At 42.4% G+C, this 23,491-nt stretch overlaps 1 protein-coding gene across 2 annotated transcripts in view; it reads left to right on the forward strand.

The window, feature by feature from the left end:
• The window catches only part of PAWR (pro-apoptotic WT1 regulator), a 122,502-nt gene extending 106,463 nt beyond the window's left edge, over window positions 1-16,039 (forward strand). For both annotated transcript variants that reach the window (XM_068276625.1, XM_068276624.1), the window contains exons 5-7: window positions 10,528-10,672; window positions 11,581-11,685; window positions 14,225-16,039. In XM_068276625.1, the coding sequence (XP_068132726.1) occupies window positions 10,528-10,672; window positions 11,581-11,685; window positions 14,225-14,311 (337 nt within the window). In that variant the 3' untranslated portion in view covers window positions 14,312-16,039. The remainder of the gene's footprint in view (window positions 1-10,527; window positions 10,673-11,580; window positions 11,686-14,224) is intronic.
• Window positions 16,040-23,491: the final 7,452 nt, after the last annotated feature.

The following is a 23,491-nucleotide window of genomic DNA, read 5'->3' on the forward strand; positions in this document are numbered from 1 at the left end:
GGCAATTTATATTTACTGAGCTGCCGTATAATGATGTAATAAACTGCGGCCTTTGCTTTTCTTTTTTAAAACCATGTATGAACTGTAATAACATGTATGACTATTTCTTGGAAAAACAAAAGCAATAAAACTTGTATGTTGTCACCTTATATAATAATAATACTGGTAGTGCCAACAATAAAATGTGCAGCGATGATGGCAAAATTAAAAGCACCTATACATTCCCAATAACCATTTATTTTAGTTGGAAGCATGTCATCATTTGCATCTTTTTGATGTCTGTGGCAGAACAACCAGAAAAGTGCAAAGGGGAGGGTTGTATCTGAACCGTTGAGACCTGACCAGCTATTCAGTATGTATGCATATGCTTCACGCAAACTACATGCATATTATTGACGGTAACGTGATGCACTGGATAGCCCTCTTGTCTAGCAGCCCTAGGTTTGAGGTCTGGCCTAGGAGACTGTCTGCATGAAGTTTGTATATTTTCCCTATGTTTCTTCTCAAATCCAAAAACCACATAAGTTTATTGGCCTTCCCCAAAATTGACCTTAGACTAAATGAACATATGACTATGGTAGGGAGAATCTTGTAATCCCCTCTGAGGGACAGTTAGTAGCAAGCTTCTATAATCTGCAAAGTACTGTGGAAGATGTCAGCCCTATACGAATACAAAATTAATATAAATAGTGCACTGGTTCAGATGTGAGCCTGAAACTCCAGCACCTCCAGGCAAGAGTGTATACTGCTCCCAGTGTGTGTGTGGGTTTGGGTTCCTGGAGAACTGGGCAGACTTTGCAGTCGGCTACAGGTTCTACAGCAGGGATGGGCTGCACCTTAATGGGGAGGGTGCAGCTGCATTGGGGGAGAAGATGGCTAAACGGTTGGAGGAGATTTTAAACTAGGATCTGGGGGGAGGCGGGAGGATAAAGTCTCAATATGTAGACAAGATAAGGTAAAAAGACAGTGGGAGCCTAACATTATTGGAGGTGGAGAGGGGGGTGGAGACAGTGTAAAGATTAAGGAGGTTGGTAAAACTTCAAGTAGCCCATTTCGTGTAAACAAAATTGGTAAATGTGTTGGTAAAAATATAAAGTGCATGGTAACCAATGCTCGGAGCCTTGCAAATAAAATAGACGAACTAGAGTTCATTCTGAATGACAAAGGCTATGACATTGTGGGAATAACCGAGACATGGATGGATGAAAGCCATGACTGGATAGCTAATTTAAAAGGATACAATGTGTTTAGGAGGGATAAAACAGGGAAAAAAGGTGGAGGGGTTTGTCTCTTTGTTAAGAATTCTTTTACAGCTGTCCTCAACGATGAGATGGAAAAAGATTGCGAAGATGTGGAGTCCGTTTGGGTAAATATTCATGGTGGAAATAAAAGTTGCCAATTGCTTATTGGGGTATGCTACAGACCACCTCTTATTAATGAAGCTGCAGAACTGCAATTACTACAGCAGATTGAAAAAGCTGCAAGTAAAAACGAGGTCATAATTATGGGCGACTTCAACTTTCCAGACATTGACTGGGGTATTGAGGCTACCCATTCTGGTAAAAGCAGCAGATTTCTTGCAGCACTACAGGACAATTACTTGACTCAAATGGTAACGGAACCAACTAGGGGGAATGCGTTACTGGATCTGATCATTTCTAATAGACCAGATAATGTATCAAATGTGCAGGTTCAAGAACATTTGGGAAATAGTGATCACAACATGATAACGTTTGATCTGGTGACTGATAGGCCACGGGGCAGCGGGACCACTAAAACTATGAATTTTAGAAAAGCAAAGTTCAATCAAATTAGGCAGGCACTAAGTTTGGTGAACTGGGATAATGTACTACAAGGGGACGACACTGAAGGGAAATGGCAAGCTTTTAAACGTATTCTCAATCAATATTGTAGTATGTATATCCCATATGGAAACAAAATGTCTAGGAATAAAAAAAGGCCTCTATGGATGAATAGAAAGGTTAGGGATAAAATGAAGAGGAAAAAGAATGCCTATAAGGTCCTAAAACAGGAGGGGACTGAGGCTGCACTAAGCAATTATAAGGAGTGCAATAAAAATTGTAAAAAAGAAATTAGGCTGGCAAAGATCGAAGCTGAAAATCAAATCGCTAGGGATATCAAATCTAACCCAAAAAAGTTTTCCAAGTACATCAACTCTAAAAAAAGAAAGGTTGACTGTATAGGAATCCTAAAGGATGAGGGTGGGAACTCAATGGTGGACGACCGAGGTAAGGCAGAGTTATTAAATGCTTTCTTTGCTTCTGTCTTCACAAAGGAAACAGCACTGTTGCAAATTACAGAGGCAGAAGAGTCTCAATCTTCTAACTGTAATATTAAATACTTAACGCAGGAAGAAGTAAAGGCAAGACTAAATAAATTAAAAATAGACAAGGCACCTGGCCCGGATGGCATGCATCCTCGGGTCCTAAGAGAATTAAGTTCAGTTATAGCTAAGCCCCTTTATCTTATCTTTTGTGACTCTCTTGCAACTAGCAGAGTCCCAGTGGATTGGCGTACAGCCCACGTTTTCCCATTATTTAAGAAGGGCAAAAAATCTGATCCAGGAAATTATAGACCTGTAAGCTTAACATCAGTTGTATGCAAACTATTTGAGGGGTTACTAAGAGATACTATACATGACTTCATAGTAGAAAATAATCTTATTTCTCAGCATCAACATGGGTTTACTAAAGACAGGTCCTGTTTGACTAACATGCTCAGCTTTTATGAGGTAGTGAATGCTAATATGGATATTGGGAATGCTGTAGATGTGATATACTTGGACTTTGCAAAGGCCTTCGACACTGTTCCCCACAGAAGTCTGGTGCAAAAGTTGAGGATGCAAGGACTGGGGAAGAGTTTGTGTGCATGGATAGGGAACTGGCTAATGGACAGAAAACAAAGAGTTGTGGTCAATGGATCGTACTCAAAATGGGAGACTGTTAGCAGTGGGGTCCCACAGGGGTCTGTACTGGGTCCAGTGCTCTTCAATTTATTTATTAATGACCTAGTAGATGCAGTAGTGAGCAATGTTGCTATTTTTGCAGATGATACAAAATTGTGCAGAATCATCAACTCTCAGGAAGATAGTGTCATATTGCAACAGGATCTGGATAGGATGGCTATATGGGCACATACATGGCAGATGAAATTCAATGTTGACAAATGTAAAGTCATGCATTTTGGTCGTACCAATGGTCTAGCACCATACAAAATAAATGGGATACAGTTGGGAACATCAAACTTGGAGAAGGACTTAGGAGTACTCATCGACAACAAGTTAAATAATCGTACTCAATGCCAAGCCGCTGCAGCTAAAGCGAACAAAATTTTGGGATGCATTAAAAGGGAAATAAAAACTCGAGATGCTAGCATAATATTGCCCCTGTTTAACTCTCTAGTAAGGCCACATCTGGAATATGGAATTCAGTTCTGGGCACCACATTACAAAAAAGATATTGCAGTTTTAGAGCAGGTGCAGAGACGAGCTACAAAATTGATACGTGGGATGGAAGGTCTCGCTTACCAAGAAAGGTTAGATAAACTGGGTTTATTTAGTCTAGAGAAAAGACGCCTTAGAGGAGATCTAATTAACGTGTATAAATACATTAGAGGGCAATATAATAGCTTGGCGGATGAGCTTTTTGTCCCTAGGCCTTCTCAAAGGACTAGAGGACATGAGCTGCGCATGGAGGAAAAACGTTTTAGCCATTTATTTAGGAAAGGGTTCTTTACAGTAAGAGTGGTTAAGATGTGGAATGCATTGCCACAGGAAGTCGTTATGGCAAACTCTATACCTGCATTTAAAGGGGGCTTAGATGCTTTCCTTGCGTTGAAAGACATCCATGGCTACAATTACTAGGTTATGCCTAATGATGTTGATCCAGGGATTTTATCTGATTGCCATCTGGAGTCAGGAAGGAATTTTTCCCATTTGGGGCTAATTGGACCATGCCTGGTGGGGTTTTTTTCGCCTTCCTCTGGATCAACAGGGGTATGTGGGGGACGGGCTGGAGTTGTACTTTGTACTGGTTGAACTCGATGGACGTATGTCTTTTTTCAGCCAAAATAACTATGTAACTATGTGTGTGTGTGTGTGTGTGTGTGTGTGTGTGTGTGTGTGTGTGTGTGTGTGTGTGGGGGGGGGGGTGTTAAGTGGTGGTGGTACACATCAGGCTCTCTACCTTTTAGTTGCGTGTTTGGGAAGGGAGGCGATGTTTGCACATCTGCCTAACCGAGATAGTTGTGTGGTGGTACCCTTATTTGCACATCGGTCTGCCTGACCCTGGTCGTTGAGAGTTTGGGGTTGTGTTTTCATGTCAGGCTGCCTAACCCTGTTTGCTAAGGTGTGGGAGGGAGCTACATGTCAGGCTGCCTTACCTTGCTAGTTAGGTGGGGGAGGGGGGGTGCACACCCGGCTGCCTAACCCTGATAGCCATGTGTGCATGATGAGGAGGTAGGGGAGTGTTACACACCAGTCTGTATAATCCTGGTAGTTGTGGTTTTTGGGGGAGGGGATATACATATATCTCTCACTGTATGCCAGATCAGTGTTAGGAAGCCCTTATGCACCCAGGTATTAGTATTATGTTGTGCACCCCCCCCCCCTCCCCCCAGGAATTAGGTCTCTACAGTAAACATGCAACCAGTAGATTGAGAACAGATGAGCTGCATACACACTGGGAAACATTTTTATCCCATCATGTCCCTCATTGAGGAAAAAAAAAAATAACCTACGAAATTTAAGGAAGGGAAAATTGATTACAAAAGTTTCCCAGATTGCACACTTTGGCAAATAAAATTGCATTAATTACATTTCTTTTACTGTACTTCCCAGAAAGGAGTCCTAAATATGGCTTGAAAATATTTCCTGACATTTCTGTTAAGTCTAAGTGCATGAAAGCCAAATACTTATTGCAGTAGGGTAGTATTTATGCACACTTCTGTCTGCCAGGCTATGTTTTGGATTAGAAGGCAGCTAACCTACACTTTTCTCTGACATTACAAAGGGTGCCCTACAGCTTTCTGACTGCTTTAAAAGACTTTTTAGGAAATGCTTCTACACAACTTTAGTCCATAATATATTTTGTAATGTGAAGACTGAAAGCATTTCAGCTCTTTTCAGTATGATTCTTAAACTATTTATGTATATATTAAAAAGAAATGTTGTTTTAAAGTAGGTAACTTATAGTTTAATCGTATTAGAAAAAAAAATGAAATCTGGAGTGCTGTTTCACTGCTGTTCCCTTACATGCCATAATTAAATGCCTGCATAATTAATGGACACCAGAGAATGACTCTATCTATATTAACTGCTGGGGAGTCATTTGGCAGCTTTGCTACATGGGATACCACATAGAGCTATAACATTTTGTGTGAGGAGTGATTTGATATTTGTATAGTCTTTATATTGCCCTCTTGGTGTACAACACTTCAGGCGAAGTCTGCAGCAGCACTGGTTAGTCCAGGCTGTCATAGGATGATAGCTACTTGGAGTTTATTCTTGACTCGGACCTCTGCATTTGTACACAGTCCTAGTGCATCTATCAGCACAACCTTTCTAAATAATCACCCTTACCTTAGACATTGAAAGTCTCATTATCTCTCTTCTAGAAGATTACCGCAACATTCTCATTGTAGGTCTTCCCCCTCACTGAGCTCTTGCCTCAGTTGATCTTGAATGCAGAAGCATTCAAGAGAAGTCTCCCCACCACTCTTACAGAGAATCTGTATTGTTAAAATCGCACAAAAGTTAACATACCAGTGCGTTAGGGGACATCTCCTATTACCCTCTGTCACAATTTTGCCGCTCCCCGCCGCATTAAAAGTGGTTAAAAACAGTTTTAAAAAGTTTGTTTGTAAACAAACAAAATGGCCACCAAAACAGGAAGTAGGTTGATGTACAGTATATCCACACATAGAAAATACATCCATACACAAGCAGGCTGTATACAGCCTTCCTTTTTAATCTCAAGAGATCACTTGTGTGTTTCTTTCCCCCTGCAGCTATCTTCCACTGAAGTGTCAGGCTGTTTCTTCCTGCAGAGTGCAGACAGCTCTGCCTGTATGTAATTCTTCAGTATGTGAAAGCCCAGCCAGCTCAGAGGAGGATTTATCCAGCTTGTAAAAGATAATAGAGCAGAGAGAAGCTGCACTAATCTAAATAACACACAGGCAGTGTGCAGAGAGGGGCCTGGAGAGGGGAGATGCATCACAGAACCACAACACTGAAGAACTTGGCAGCCTTCCAGACACAGGCTGACAAGTCTGACAAGAGAGAGATAAGTTGATTTATTACAGAGATGGTGATAGTAGAACGTGCTGCAGTAAGCCAGAGCACATTAGAATAGATTTTGGAACTTGTAGGATGGAAGAAAACCAGATGAAATTTTTGTTACGGAGTCTCTTTAACACTCTCTCTGACTTATATTTCACTGGTTTGCAGTCTTTTTTTTAGAATAATATTCAACCTACCATACTTTACCTTCAGATCACTTCATGACCCTTGCTATCTCTGATGTTATACACAAACCTCAAACTGCTTCGCAGGCTCTTTCACATATCCACTAATGTTCCACTTATAACCATCTCCCATGCATGGCTACAAGACTTCTCTGGAGCTGTCACATTTTAATGAAATTCTGTTCTTTGTCCTGTAAAACACTACTCACCTTTAATATGTTTAAATTGATTTCATAGTGAGAAGGATATGGAGGCTACCATTTTTTATTTCTTTTGAAATGTCAATTGTCCTTGAGTGATTGAGAAACAGAAATCAGAAAGATCAACCAGGCAACTGGCATTACATAAAAGGAAATAAATATGGCAGCCATCTTAAAGGCACCCTGAGCAGATGATAAAAACATAATTTACACTTACCTGGGGCTTCCTCCAGCCCGCCATAGCCTGTGAGGTCCCCCGGTGTCCTCCTGGCTCCTTCCCTGGTCCTGGCTTCGATACAGGACGACTGCAGCCTAAAGTCATTAGGTCTGCTTCTGCGGACTGTGCCGGCCGGCTAGGCGTCATCACGCCGGCCTGAGAATCCTGCGCATGTGCGGTTCTTTAAGATTGAAAAGTGTATGAGCAGGACTCTCACTTCGGCCGGCGTAATGGCGCAGTCCACAAGCGGGAAGCAGACCTGACGACTTCAGGCCTAAGTCGTCCTGTAACCAGAGCAGCGACCAGGGAAGGACCCAGGAGAACACCGGGGGACCTCGCAGCCTACGGTGGTCTGGAGGAAGGCCCTGGGAAGTGTAAATTATCTTTTTATCACCAACTCAGGGTCCCTTTAACTGTTTCGGGGCCCTTTGGAGTTAAAGCTACACTGTAGTGTCGTTTTTACACATCCCAAGCATGGGACACAATAGTGTGTCCCCGCTGGCTCAAAACTCAGATGTTTACAGACAGCTGAGCTCCATTTTTATTGGCTCCTGATCACTGTGAGCCAATCACAGTGATCAAGAAGTGGAAAAAAAAGCCATTGCTCTTTAAAGGGCCTGGAGGCCCCAATCCTAAATAGGTTAAAATGTCTACCTATCTATTTCTATTTCTCCATCCTATCCTTTTACAAACTATAACACCAAACCTCTACAGAAACTGCTGACATTTTTATCTGATGAATCCTGTTTCCTCCACCTCTTAGTTTGCAATGTGATGGGGTAATTTTTCTTTCTTGGGTCATGTCTTCATGACAGTCTCATCTCATGTCTATACCCATTATTAATTTGTTGTAAAGTACTGCATAATTGCTGATACTTACTAAACAACAGATAATACTGTAATAATAGTAATGCTACAGATAGGGGCCTCTATACTTTTTAATATTTTTACTGGCGGGATTGCTTAAAGCATCATGTATCTTTAAATGTAAGTGGAAAACGTTGTCATTTGAGAGGACATAGACAGTTTTCATTAACTGTACAACAATGGCTCTCAGTCTAGGTATGGCCCCTTGCAGCTGTAGAACACTTATATATCACTTTGGAAACACTTGTCTCAGAGGCTTTCTGGCTAAACATAGGTCAATTGAAATTCTCTGAAATGTATTTTTTTTTTTTTATTTCACTTTCAGACTAGCTTTGTTTCTCTAGCCCATTTGTTATTTCATTGGTTTATATGCAGAACAAAGATCTGCACATGGAAAAATATTTTGAATGCTTTTCATTTTTTTAATACCAGATATTTCAACACATTTATGTGTGATAAGAACTTAGTTTCCAACATCCTGATTCAGAGTTAAATTGTAATCCATGAGTGGGATTAGCAGTTTTCTTTCCCTTGGCTGAATCTTGTAATTTTTATCATGCACAAACTTGAGGTTAAAGGGACACTTAAGCCAGGAAAAAAAATGAGTTTTACTCACCTGGGGCTTCTACCAGCCCCCTGCAGCAGTCCTGTGCCCTCGCAGCCACTCACTAATCCTCTGGTGCCCTGCTGCCAGCTAGTTTCGTTTTTGTCGTCAGGACTGGCCACGCGTAGCTTTTTCCGCATTCCCGGCTGTAATTAGCGCTATCGCGGGCCGTAACGCGTACAAAAATATGCGTTGCCGCATTACGCACGCATAGATAACCGACAACGCGTATTTTTGTACGTGTTGCGGCCCGCAATAGCGCTAATTACAGTCGGGAATGCGGAAAAAACTACGCATGGCCAGTCCTAACGGGCCTGTCAGCAAAAACGAAACTAGCTGGCAGCGGGGGACCAGAGGATTAGTGAGTGACTGCGAGGGCACAGGACTGCTGCAGGGGGCTGGTAGAAGGCCCAGGTGAGTAAAACTCATTTTCTTTTTCTGGCTTAAGGTTCACTTTAAATCATCTTGACCTAGGCATAATCATTCTTCTGGTATGTAAAAGACAAAGGTTCATACTGCTAATTTAAAACCCTACACACACACACACACACACACATACACACCTACACACACCTACACACACCTACACACACCTACACACACCTACACACACCTACACACACCTACACACACCTACACACACCTACACACACCTACACACCTTAAATCCTACTTATGACACAGAAATGAAATGTTTATGTCAAGACAAACTAAGCTTTCATTGTATGCCATTTTTACCCTCAATTTTGTTTTTGTCTATGAATTTTAATGGGAAAACAAGGAAAAAAAAGAGAAAAAACACACTATTTCTCACTTTTTCCAATTCCAGTTTAAAAATAAAGAAGTGCTACTGTAGATAAAAAAAAACACACATTTTGTTTGGCTATTCTTACCGCTTTTCACAAAACTTACGTTATGTTCGTGTCACAATTTATGGTGAAAATATTTGATTCTGAAATAATGGTACAGAGTGTATTTTTCACTATGAACTGAGAAAATAAAAGTATTTTTAATGGTAAAAATCAATCTCATTAGCTCAGGAAACCTATATTCCCCTTCACCTATTAGTGCTGCATATGATGGTGCCAGAAATGTGCACAGGAGCAAGCCCAATCCTGCACAGCACTGCTTCTGCTACAAGACGTATATCTACTGACTCGTAGCTTAGATGAAGTCACAGAGGACGTAGATATACTGTAGTGGTGGATAAAGTGGTTAAAGCAAATCTGTAGTGAGAAAAAAAATCAGATACTTCCCTATGGAGAGGAAAGACTATGGATCCTGAGCCTTCCCTGCTCCCTCTCATGTTCTCATTCCCCTGATGTCCCTTGGTGATGTTACACAGAGTCCAGAGTCATGGGTGGCTCCGTCAGGGCTGTGGAGTCGGAGCAATTTGGGGTTTTTGGAGTCTGAGTTGGAGTCGGTGGTTTCATAAACTGAGGAGTCTTAGTCAGATGATTTTTGTACCAAATCCACAGCCCTGGTAAGTATTAGACTAAGGAGTTGGAATCAAGGAGTTGGAGTAGGAGCCATTTTGGGTACCTGGAGTTGGAGGTTTCATAAACCAAAGAGTTGGATGATTTTTGTACCGACTCCATAACCCTGGACTCCGTACTATGCATGCCCGCTCGCCATCGGGAGCACTCAGAGACACAAGTGCCTCTGCAGCCTTCTGAGGACTCTCGGAGGTGTATTCGACCAGTTGGGTCAGATAGGCTTTTCTCTTCACAGCACACCCGGAGTGAGCTGCTGTATGGCTTCCACCCGGATGTTCCTGCTTGCCACAGGGCAAAACATCCAGCTGTACTAGCCTATGTTTCTGTACACCAGGCAGTGAAGAGAGGAAAGCAGATGTGACCCAGTGCTGGAAGCAGGTAACTTGTACTGCTCTCTGCACCACTCTGCATTTTGGGGATGAGGAGAGAGAAGTGGGCACAGCTAATGGTCGCACCCCATGCCACTCTGGTGGCTGGAGGCTATTATGTCTGTGACTAACCTCTCAATCTTAAACTATTTATGCTGCCCACAAAGGTGATGCCAGCAATCCACGTATCAGATGTCCAAATGAACGGCAGTTAAACATCTGACACTGAAATTAGCACATTTATTGTTATTTGGCTTTAACTTCCATATTAAGTAGGCTTATTTCTTTTCAGCGTGAGCAATGCGCCAGATGAGGAACCCTCAAACCGTTATTCCCATAATGATCGAATTTCATATGGTCGCTATGGCAAAGATGCAAATTCTGTCAATTCTGGGCAGGGAGGTTCCTTGGAGAAAAAGATTGAAGAGCTTGAAAAGGTAAGTTTATTTAACTGTTTGTATCTTATGTGTATTAAGTGTAGACATTAAGTGTAGATGTTAATAGGTTTGACACAAGGTGACGATAGTAGTAATATGGGTAATTTATTATTACCGGTATTATACTATGCAACAGCTTGCGTCCAACACTCTTCTCACACTAACCCTCCTATTCTCAGCACACTCAACACACTCAACACTAACCTTTCTGCAGCTACGCTTAACACTAACCTCACAGCCGCTACACCTAACTCTAACCTTCCTGCCCCTACACCTAATACTAACCTCACTACAGGTACACATAACACTCAGGGCCGGGCCGAGGCAGAGGCTGGAGAGGCTCCAGCCTTAGGGCGCAGTGTAGGAGGGGGCGCACAATTCATTCAGCTGTCATTCCCAATTGTGTTTGAAGCAGAAATAAATAAGAAAAGGGGATACATGACAGTGACTGCAAGCCAGATAACTAGAGATTAAGGTGTTGGGGAGGTTGGGGGCCTTGGGGCACCTATTAGTCTAATAGCAATCAGTGTGTGAAGGCTAGGGTGGGAGGGATGGGGGGGCGCACTTTGGTGTCTCAGCCTTGGGTGCTGAAGGACCTTGTCCCACCTCTGATAACACTCACCTTACTACAACTACACCTAACACTAATCTCACTGCCACTACACCTAACACTATCCTCATACCTTTGTGCTACTACTTGCCAAATTACACCTATTATCATTTCACTGTGCCGCCACTTGCTGAGTCGCACCGAATCTAAGCACCCTGGCGCACCATAGCAGCAGTTAAAATTGCAGGTGCGGTACTGCCAAGGACGTTGTATACTGCCTGCATTGCAAATGTGCGCTTTGTGTGTTTGACATAATTTACCAGAAATGTTCTAAACATATGAATATTATTTTTGTCAGGAGCTAGCTAGAGAACGGCAAGAAAGCTTAAAATTAGTCAAGTTACTGCAAGATAAAGAAGAGCTAATGATGAAAATGAAGGAAGAAATTGACTTGTTAAATAGAGTAAGTATATGAGAAATTGAGATGAGTACATTATATGGGAATATAGTTACTTATAATCGCTTAATTTAAACTTCATCTGAGAGTTCAAGGGCCTATTTCCACTAGTTCTGCATCAGTTTTTCTGGATTCAGATTTCTGGATGTGGCTGGTATTTCAGTCAACACTTGCACCTATACATATGTAAAACCTGTAATGATATAGTATGTTTCTATAGGCCACTGCGGCTTTTCTAGCCTTTTTGTCACTCAAGGCAAGTCCTGTGTCACCCTCCCCTGAAAAAAACCCATCACACACTAAATAATATAAACCATGTGCCGTATAGGGTGGATGCATAATACAGTGAGTCCCTGAGTTACAAACACACCAAATCTGTCGCATTTTGTTGCACATGAGTGTGTAAATGCAGAGTATAGTGCAGAAGAAGCTGTGCTTTCACCTCCCGCTGTAGTCCAGTGCTGTGCTCGCCACTTGCCCTAGTGCCCGGCATCTCCTACCGCATGTAGCATGATTACATGCTACATGAGGAGAGCCAGTACTAGAGGGAGCAGAAAAGGACAGGATGGTAGCACTGGTCTCCAGAGGTTAGAGCACAGCTTCTGTTGCGCTATACTCTGTATTTGCACATTGTACTGGGAGAGTGCAGGAGGGGGACGGGAACAGATAGTGGGACAAGGGGACAGAGGGACGCACACAGAATCATCCAAAATGCAACCTAGGCAGGCGCATAGGGCCTAGAGAGAGTCTAGGGGGCCCAGTTTATACCAACCCCCCAACAAATCTTGCCAAAAAAGCTAGGTGGCCATCAAGTGTGGGCCCAAAGTCACTGCTTGGATGATGTCGCCAAGTCTCGTAATGTAACTGTTTGGAGAATGAGGCTTCAGAGATGGAGGAGGGGGTGCACCGCAGCCGTCGCTGGAGAAAGCCCTCGGGCGAGTACATCTATTTACTCAACGGGCTGAGTCAGGAGGGGGGGGGATCGGGAGGGAGGGGGGAGGAGGGGATAGGCCACCCACACAGCCCTTCTCCATAGAGATCCCCCCCGCTCGCACAGAGGGGCATCCCCCCCGCCCACATAGCCACCATTGAGGGGGGGTCCCCCTGCCCGTACAGAGGGGGATCCCTCCGCCCACATAGCCACCATTGAATGGGGATCCCCCACTCCCACAGAGGGGGATCCCCGCACGCACAGCCACCATTGAAGGGGGAATCCCCCCCCCCCACCCGCACAGAGGGGACCCCCCGCCCACACATTCTCCGCATGCAAGGGGGAACCCCCGCACGTTCTCTGCCCCGCTGGCTGCCCAGGGATTCCCTAGGGTGGCTGGATGCTTGTTCTGCACACTGTGGGAAGCACAGATCGCTACCCACAGCGTGCAGTCAGGCATTCAGCCATCCTGGGTAATCCCTCTGATGAGAAAAAATGCAGACGGCGGGGCAGAGAAACAGGAAATCTCCCTGTCGGCATGGGCAAGCTCAGCTCGTCATTACCACTTTTTGCAAGTTTTTGCTGGACGAACTCAGCTCGTCCATACCGCCAGGGAGGTTAAAGTAAATCTGAGGCGAAGGGAACAAAAGGATTTTTACTTCATCGACCCCCTGTAGTCCGTCAGCTCCCTTGATGTCCCCCTGGGCTGATTTGCTATGGTTCTGTGAAGCTTGTGATTCAGCCTGGTTTGGGGCCACTGCACATGTGTGTGGAGGCTGCACCTCTCCTCGGTCGCACTCTTATAGCCAGGAGCATTTGCACAAATGCAGTTACATGTTTTATGTACTGCACATGTGCAGAACATTCCCAGCTATGGGAGCACGATTGGTGAGGTGTGCAGTCGAGAATGCGCATGCCCAGTAGTCCGTGACTGAACTGAGACCTGGGCTTTAATGAGGTTGACAGCATCACCATGAAAGGGACGAGGGGGATATCGAGAGAGCTGACAGACTACAGGAAGTTGGAAGTAGGCCCAGATTAGTAAAAATTATTTTTGTTCCCTTTATCTCAGGTACACTTTATTTATACTATCATCATTATTTGCAATATGGGGTTACTGAGTGTCACCTTTCTCCTATGAGAACTACACAGGCTTGTTAATAGATGTGCTTGAAATGCACTCCTAGAAAACAGGAAAAAACATGCAGATGGGGGCGATCATTTTGGGAGAAAGTTCATTTAGCAATTCGACAGCCATGTAAATGTGTACACAAGCATCAGAAGGCAAGCCACATATTTTGTATGTCAGTCTTAGAACATTATTATATTATACATTATATATTGTGTGTATATATATATATATATATATATATATATATATATATATATATATATATATATATATATATATATATATATATTGCATTGCTGCAAACAATCTTGATATTTTCCTGGAAAACTGCATCCTGACCCTTTTCTCCTACATCACTGTTTTGTTTTTGTTTGTAATTTTAATATTCTAGTTCCTAGCATTTTCTGTTGCGGAACACTTTAAACTGTGATTGTACAAAAACAATATTTTTATTGGATGTCTTTTTCCATTCTCTTTCTAAGGATTTGGATGATATAGAAGATGAAAATAAACAGCTAAAGCAAGAAAATAAGACCCTTCTGAAAGTGGTTGGCCAGCTAACAAGATAGAAGATAGACGTTTCACCGTGGAACAAACACTACTGATTATTTTCTCTTGAGAGGCGGGTGGATAGGTTAGGGGAAATTGGTTAAGGGAGTAAGGGGGATCTTAAGTCTGCCTCTTCGATGAAGGGGTATACCCAGTGCTTTTCAAACAATAGTCAAGATTGTATATTTATTACTAGAGACTGTGTCCTTGAGAGCATGAAATTGCACCAGATTTTTGAAGATATATCTATTTGTGATTCTGTATGATCCTGCACTGTCATAAAAATGACCATTGGACAGGTTTACATTTTTCAGTCTCCATTTAAGTGCTGTGGATATATATTTTTTTCATATTTTGGGTAAAGGATTTTTTTTAAAACACTTCTCAGCTGTAACACTAAGGTGAAAGCCCAGTAAACTGGTATGTCTAGTTAAATATAGGCTAAGCAGACAAGCCCAAGTTAAAAACAGTGGCCAGACGACTGTCAAGCCCAGTGTCTGGAGAAATCCCCGGAGGACAAAGGGTGAAAGAAGAGGAATGTAAACTTAGTCACTGGAAAGGAATGTTTTCATGTCTGGAGAGACCTAATCTGACATGTAGAAAGAGGAGGATCTTGATTTTTTTTTTTATTTCTTTAAACCCATGTATATGCCACTAATCACATTTTCTGTCTGTAGCACTCATTATAAGAGGTTATGATTATACTGACTGACATTTAAATGTAGCATGCGAACCATCAGTCATATTTATGTTTGTGTTTAATAATGCCTGCACCCGTTGCTAGCCACCAGCAAAGCCATGTTAAGTGATTGCAGTTACTACATTCCTTGCATTTTTTAGTGACAAATGATTCTATTTTTTTTTTATTTTAATTATTTATTGTGCAAATATAACACAAGCAAAGTGTGGTTTGCCTTCTTAAAACAAAAGGAATTTGCGATAATTCAGCTTAAAGTGAACCTCTTTGGTTACCCACAATGCACCGCTACTGAGTATGCAAATTATCTCTTTATGCCCCAGAAGCCAAGCTTGTATCCAGAACCGCTGGTGTCTAGCAAGCCTATAGCGTTACGTTTTACAGAGCCATACCAACCCCAAATGCAGACACCCTGTTTCAGACTTTTGGTCCTCTTCACTGCATGGCAGGGATTGATAGGGCTCTATGGGATAGGGCTTGGACCAGTACAACACAGTAACCAAGCAGCTCGAGGTGACCCAAAACCATAAGGAAGGTATAGGGGACTTAGAGACGAAAAGCCCTCCTACTAAAAAGCAATGCTAAGTGTGGTTTGCCTTCTTAAAACAGAAGGAATTTGCAATAATTCAGAGGTGTTTCCTTTCCTGTGCACATAGTAGAGGCAGCCTTTTTTTTGCGAGCTGGACCAATATTACATAGTGCCTTTAAAATAGAGATTTTTGACCACTGAGACATGGGGTACAGTGGGAGTTACCCAGTTTAGAAAATGCTGTGTGATTATTTTTTTATATACAGTGAACCATGTTCCTTTACTGGAGTATGTTGGATTAACAGCTTATTCAGATGATGTTATTAAATAGTAAAGTGCTTACCCTACAGTTAATTCCTAATTGGGTTAGGCAGGCTCCTGATATCATTGTAAAGTCTTGTTTTAAACAGAATTTTATTAGACCATGTAATTAAGATGCTATCATAGCCATGCTTAAAATGTGATAAAGATGTCAGCATCAGCTGCCATTAAATGGGTAAATTAAAATGACTGATGTGGCAACATTTGTTTTATTTTCTTTTTGCAGACAAGTCTTTTGCTGAAAACCATTTTGATATCATGTTTATTTTATTTCATTTTGTCAGAAGCATTCTGTTGCTGCTTGATGTTCATAACTGTGCACAGTACAGCTCAAGTGTCAGGAGAGGCAAGGCGAGTATCCTTCCTGACACTCTTCTAGGCTTTAAAGAGACACTGAAGCGGAAAAAAAATATGATATAGTGAATTGGTTGTGTACTATGAATAATTACTAGGAGATTAGCAGCAAAGAAAATATTCTCATATTTTTATTTTCAGGTATATAGTGTTTTTTCTAACATTGCATCATTCTATAATATGTGCAGATTACACAACACTCAGCATTCAAAATGATTCTTTCAGAGCAGTCTGTGAACTAATGACCTCTCCTCTGGCAGACAAAAAGTAAATAGTTCAGGAACAGTTGAGATAATAAAAGTTAGAAAACAGCCCTCTCCACGACTTTGAAAGTCGTAGAGCTTAATGGCTTTTTTGCATAGAGATAACAACTGGAGTTTCTTAACTCTTCCGGTACTGGAAACAATTAGACTGATGTATCTGATCTTAATGTTTTATTTCTTAGCTGTACTACACATACAAATCATAATATCATAATTTTTTTTTCGCTTCAGTGTCTCTTTAAAAAAAATAATCACTTAGCCACAAGTACACACATAATGTGTTCAGTTTTCTTTCACTTTGCTGATGTGTGTACTTATAATGCTTGGTACACATGATGGAATCTTCTGACAGATTTACTGTCAGATCGATAATTTTCAACATGTTCGGTCTGATTTCCGATCGATCGATTTCCATTCACTTTTATGGAAAATCAGATTGGACATGTTGGAAATAACTGATCTGACAGTAAATCTGTCAGAAAATTGCATCATGTGTGCCAAGTATTACAGTTGAGTGATTCAAATAAATTTACCTATTGCTGCCTGGCAGATACCTCCTTTAAATGTAGGTGAGCATTATCGGCCTCTGACTTTCCCTCATGATCACGTTCTTGGTTAAAGGAAATTTGAACTACCGGTAAGCGGTATCTAGAAGGAAAAACTGCTCACCACTTTTAAGAAATGCCACTTGCCTTTTTATTATTTTGGTCCACTTTCTTTAATATTTCTCCGTCAATGAGCCACAACAATCATTCGAGTTAGGTGTTACTCTCCTGGCTGCTGGATTTTTACAGACGTGTGACTCAAACTACTGATGCCAAAAATCAATATGACAACAAGGCAAATGTTTTTTTTTACCTAATTGAAACGAAGCTGATAGCCTCCATATTTCTTTTACTTTGGGTTTATTGCAGAATTGTGTTTTTTACAGTTAGAGTTTGGGCAAATAGGATAGTTAACCAAAAGATGTACGCAATGTAGAACAGTTTTATAGTACTGTAACGATTGTGGAACTTTCTCCGTGATCAGCGCACAACGCGTGCGCTGACACGGCGGAAATCCTCCACAAGCGTGTAATTGCAGGCACCCAGCAAAAGGTGCTACGCACCTGTAGAGGGAAATTCCTGTCGGCAGATGGCGCTGGGGAGTGCAGAGGAACCAATCCTCTGTACCTCCACAAATGCCAGACAGGAATTGTACGAAGCACAGAACGCAATCGCAAGAGAGGCGATTGCGAATGAGAACGAGCAAAGGGACAGGTTGTATGTGTGTGCGTGACCGCGCACACACAACAGCAGATATGAAATAGGAACGCGAGAGGTGCGATCGCCAGACGTGACACAAGGCAGATGAGGACAGAATACGAGGGTAGCAAAGGCACAGTAAATAATACAATGAGAAGATGCGGAAAACAACAAACGCTAGCTAACCGCGAACACCGCACTCATTCGCAACAGTGCACACGGTTATGCGCGGTCTCCACGTGATAAGCACAATAGAGACAAGCACGCCTAACTAACCATCGACAGACAAACATGAAACAGAGGACGCGAACGCTTGCTTAACGGTTACCTCACCGAGCCTCCAGCAAGCGGTCGTAGCAGATAAGACAGACACACGAAAACAGGGACAAGCGAGAGATAGGATCCACAGCACTAGCGAAAAGTGGCTAGCGCGATCCAGGTACAGAGTAGCAGAACAGAAGGATCCCCAGCGCTAGCAAAAAGTAGCTAGCGCGATCCCAGGAGACAGAACAGAAGGATCCCCAGCGCTAGCAAAAAGTAGCTAGTGCGATCCCAGGAGACAGAACAGAAGAGATAGCTGGTAGCAACCGCTGCACCAGCTATACTCCAAGAACAGAGATCAGAACCATTTCCTGTCAACCACCATAGGGACAGGACAATGGCAACAGGCAAGACAAGACAGAACAGGCAATACAGATAATACAATCCTAACTGCACTAGGGAAATCTGCCTAGCGCAGATTCAGGAATTACTCTAAGCTGATGTTCAAACAGAGAGCAAGGCTGACACCCCACCAGGAGTGTTACATAGGACGAAATTCTTATGAACAGCGAAGCATTGTGGGAAAGACATAGTACTTATAGTACACGCCTCCAATGAATGTGGCCAGGCAATTTGCATGACAACGTATGCAAATTCCTCTGCAAGCACAAGCTGCAAAACTGACAGAAGCTCTTCTTTCCAGAGTCCTGCAGCATGCAAACCTACACAATGGTCAAAAGGCTGGCTGCCTGCACAGGCAGCTGAGCAAATCATCACAAGTACCCACTAAATTTTTCATTTGTGATCATCAACATAGTTTTTTTTCTTTTTCTTATAGTTGCCCTTTATATTATTGGGCAATTAAAGGGAGCAGAGTGAACCACTGTTGCTCTTTATAGTATTTCTCCCCTAGTAAATCCGTCTATTTACAGCTAGACTATGTTTAGTAGACTTGAAGTGATGCAAACGGAGCTGTAAGGTACAACTATAAAGCTGAACCCGTATATGTAATGATCACATAGGGCTATTTGTACAACTACTGTTAAAGTGGACCTGAACTCTTGCACAGGACAGAAGGAAAACATATAGCGGTACTTATCCGTTAGCCGGGCGCATCCTCTAGGTGGCGACAAAACGGCACCAGAGTTACATCTTTCCCTACTATCCATGTCGGCCTGGAGGGGGAATAGTAATTAGCGCCACCTGCCGGATGCGCCCGGCTAACGGATAAGTACCCATATAGCAATGTAATTAGAGAGTTTAGCATGTGTAATTCCCCCTCATCTGTGACTAAGCACAAGTTGAAATTTGATCCATCAGCTGTGTCAGCTGACTGCCAGGGCAGAGAGGCTAATTGTTAAACACAGGATGTTAACAATATCTCTGCTTCCATGAAAGCAGGAAGTAGATGCACTGCAGATTTATTGCAGGATTTATATCCACTGTAAAAAAGAATTTTTTTTTCTTTAAAGGTTATTATGCTGTTGCTTATCTTTTAGAGCAGAGCGGAAGTTCTTCGTTCAGGTCTGTTTTAAAAGCTCTAAACAGACATAGGGATTTTTGAAACATTAAGAAACCGTAAAACATATATTTACAATATCTAAATTCCCTCTATAGCAAACATGAAAAGTCACAATAATCTGTGTATTTTTTTAAAATCCATTTCTACCTAACGAAGTCTAGTTTCCTCTACATCATCTCTGTCTGCACAGAGGAGGAGCATAAAGCATCCTTTCAGAGCTCCTTACATGAGAAGAGATCACAGTGATGACTCATCAGGGTGCTACTGACCTGCACAATTCAATCAATATGTCTGCCCTGTCTGGCATTCTCAGAGGAAAAGGCAGATCATACTGCTAAAATGTGTTCCTTGACTGTGGTGTTTAGTGCTATATGAACCACTGGGCAGAAAAACAAATCTTTTGGCAAGTGAGACTATTCATACATTTTGTTATGGTGTGCAGGGTGGCAATGAGAAGCTGCATGCTGCTGAGCACAAAATGGCCACACGTGTTATTTCATGGAGGAGGGGAGGACTGCACATATTTTAAGGGGACAGGAGCATGCTCATGTTATGAGGTGGAATGATCACTTGTGGAGGGGCACTGTGGCTATAGAGGGCACTAGAAGTAGAGAGTCACACCTTATCAAATTTTTTTGCTGGGGCTTCTGAGGATATGTAGTTACAGCCTTTAACTCACTGTCTTGGTGACAGAATGAAACCCATGAACTGTTTTTCCAAGATGGCAGCCAAGTCCGATTCCTGCTGGTAAACAGATCTATGGAAATGCAAGGGTAGAGGCTTTTAATTTGACAGAACCCATATCTTCATTCCGAGTTCCCTGTGATTAGAAGAGGAAGCCTGGGACAAAAATATAAGAGCTTTATTTTGCTGCTTTTCACCACATTATTTAGAGAGCATTAGCTCACTGAGCAGTGACATTGAGTATGTAAGCTTTTTAACTCATAGATTTATTTTAATTTTTTCCAAATAAGCCAGTTTACACAGGTAAGTACCGTATTTTCCGCCGTATAAGACGCACTTTTTCTCCTCCAAAAATCAGGAGAAAAAGTCCCTGCGTCTTACACGGCAAAGGCAGGGAATCCCCGACCTCCGAACGCCCGCTGAGAAGAACCGCCGCCATGTCGGGGATTCCCTGCCTGTGTGTGCCCACTCCCCATGTCTCTGATGCCCGTGCACAAGTGTATCAGTAATGTTCAGGCAGCCGGATCACATACCGCATGGCCGCCGCGAAATGCCTCCTGTGTAATGCTGCTGGCGGCTCTTGTCCCGTGTGCCCGCTCGTTCTACTGCATCTCCGCTCCACCATTTGCCGGTGTAAATATCGGGCATCTGGCTTCCCTATCGCCGCGAGGATTGCAGACCTTGTCCCCTGTGCGTGGCTGGCTCTATTGAAAGGCTCGTACTGATGACGCAATCAGAACGAGCCTTTCAATAGAGCCAGCCGCGCACAGGGGACAAGGTCTGCAATCCTCGCTGCGATAGGGAAGCTAGCTGCCCGATATTTACACTGGCAAATGGTGGAGCGGAGATGCAGTAGAACGAGCGGGCACACTGGACAAGAGCCGCCAGCAGCATTACACAGGAGGAAGTTCCCGGTGGCGGCGGCCATGCGGTATGTGATCCGGCTGCCTGAACATTACTGATACACTTGTGCACGGGCATCAGAGACATGGGGAGAGAGCGACCACCCACTTGGCACCAGGGAATGGCCACACATATGGTACACAGGAGGAAACAGAAAGGGTCACAGGTACACACATATGGGACACAGAAAGGGTCACAAGTACACACATATAGGACACAGAAAGGGACACAGGTACACACATATGGGACACATACAGTAAAGCGACACAGGTACACACATATGGGACACATAAAGGGACACAGGTACACACATATGGGACACATAAAGGGACACAGGTACACACATATGGGACACAGGAGGTCGCATAAAGAGACACAGGTGAAAACATCATGGACACAAGAGGGCACATAAAGAGACACAGGAGAACACAAAGGATACATGAGAACACATAAAGGTAAACAGGAGAACACATAATGGACACAGGAGGGCAAATAATGGACATAGGAGGGCACATAAGGGACACAGGAGGGGACATGGGGACACAGGCGGACTCCATTTGGGGGAGAACATGTATAAGATGCTCCTGGAATATGGACGCACCAGGTTTAGTATATATGTATGTATATATATATATGTATATATATGTGTATATATGTATATATATATATATATATATATATATATATGTGTGTGTATATATGTATATATATATATATATGTATATGTATATATATATGTATATGTATATATATATATATATATATATATATATATATATATATATATATATATATATATATATATATAATTTTTTTTTTTTTTTTTTTTTTTCCCTGGTTTGTGACCTCTAAACCTGGGTGCGTCTTATATTCCGGAGCGTCTTATATGGCGCGAAATACGGTAAGTTTTGTGCCGTGGTAGGTTCAGATGAAAATTATGGCAGTCCTATTGTTTTGCTGGATATAATCGATTAGCAGAACATATTCTTATCAGGCAAGACACAGATGATTTGCCAGTCACAGAGAACCTCTGGGAAGATGGTTCTGTAAAATGTCTGCTTCACACAATTTACATGATATGTTATGAATACATGTTTACACGGTTATTTTCTGTATAATAATTATGCCTACAGTCTGAAAGTGGCAGATTTTGTAAAACGTGTAGCAGTCTTTTTAGGAAAACATTAGTGGTTAGGCAAAACACATATCTTTTATTTTTAATGGGATTTAAATTAAACTATGAGACCTCTTAAAGTAAAACAGTCATTAAAGAAACATAACAATTAAGAAAATACTAAGATGGTCCCTGTTTAAAAGTTACATACTGTTAGTTTTTAAGACAAACCTGCCTAAGGTAAGCACAGTGGAGTGTTTATGGTGGATCCACATAACTCTGCATTGTTCTCTCCTTGCTACCCCCAGTCCCCATAGTCACGCCTTGAAAAAGTTGACTTTTGGCTAAAGTCAAATTTTTAGACCGATAGAGGCAGACTTGCGGCCATGTTCACTCCTATTACCCTCCCATTCCCCCCTCTCTCTGTCCCTTGAGGGTAGTGAATAGGGTGCGGAAGAGGTGGAAATGAGAGGGTGATAGGAGGGAACATTGCCACAAGCTGCCTCTACCTGTTTTAAAATCTGACGTAAGCCAGAAATTAAATTTTTAAAGCAGTGATAACAGAGATAAGGAGAGGAATGAGGAGAGGAACAGACAATGCAAAGAGGTATGTGAATCCAGCATGAGCATACTTCTGTGCTTCTCTTCGGTAGCTGTGCCTTGGTTTAGGTATACCATACTGTGTACCCCCCTTAGTATCAGTGAAGCCTTACAGATTGTTGTGGATCAGGGAGTTAATTTACTTAGAGTGTAAAGCTGTCCATTCTTCTTGCCTTATTTGGGTACCGCCAAAAACCTTAAGGTTAATTACAGGATGGCCTGAATTTTGTTACACTTACTTGATTCAGGGCATGGTAATAGCCGGACCCCGAATGACATGTCTAGAGCACCAATTAAGGGAATCAAAAGGGGAATATATTTCATATATTCCACCAAGATTACCTAGCGCAGGCTTCTCCCTGCACCCAAATCACAAGCGGCTGGAACATACGTATGCCTATATCAGAATCGGAATCGTTTATTTCGCCAAGCATGATTGGTCATGCCCGGAATTATTTTTGGCACATACATATAGCTTGGGAAAAAGATATATAAAAGGGACATATAATAGAGAAATGGATCGATGTCAGCAACAGGAGAAGCAATCCGTTTGCATTACATTACATTATATAACATTATACATTCCAGTCCATTAATTGACCCCGCGGTTAATCTTGTGAGCTGAGTGGTTTGGTCGACTGTGCGGCTGTGGCCCGGCTTGTTCCACCATATGTTAGGGCTTGCACCAATGGAAGTATGTGTAGGCAG

Source organism: Hyperolius riggenbachi, chromosome 3 (genome assembly GCF_040937935.1).
Source record: "Hyperolius riggenbachi isolate aHypRig1 chromosome 3, aHypRig1.pri, whole genome shotgun sequence".
Classification (NCBI taxonomy): Eukaryota; Metazoa; Chordata; class Amphibia; order Anura; family Hyperoliidae; genus Hyperolius; species Hyperolius riggenbachi.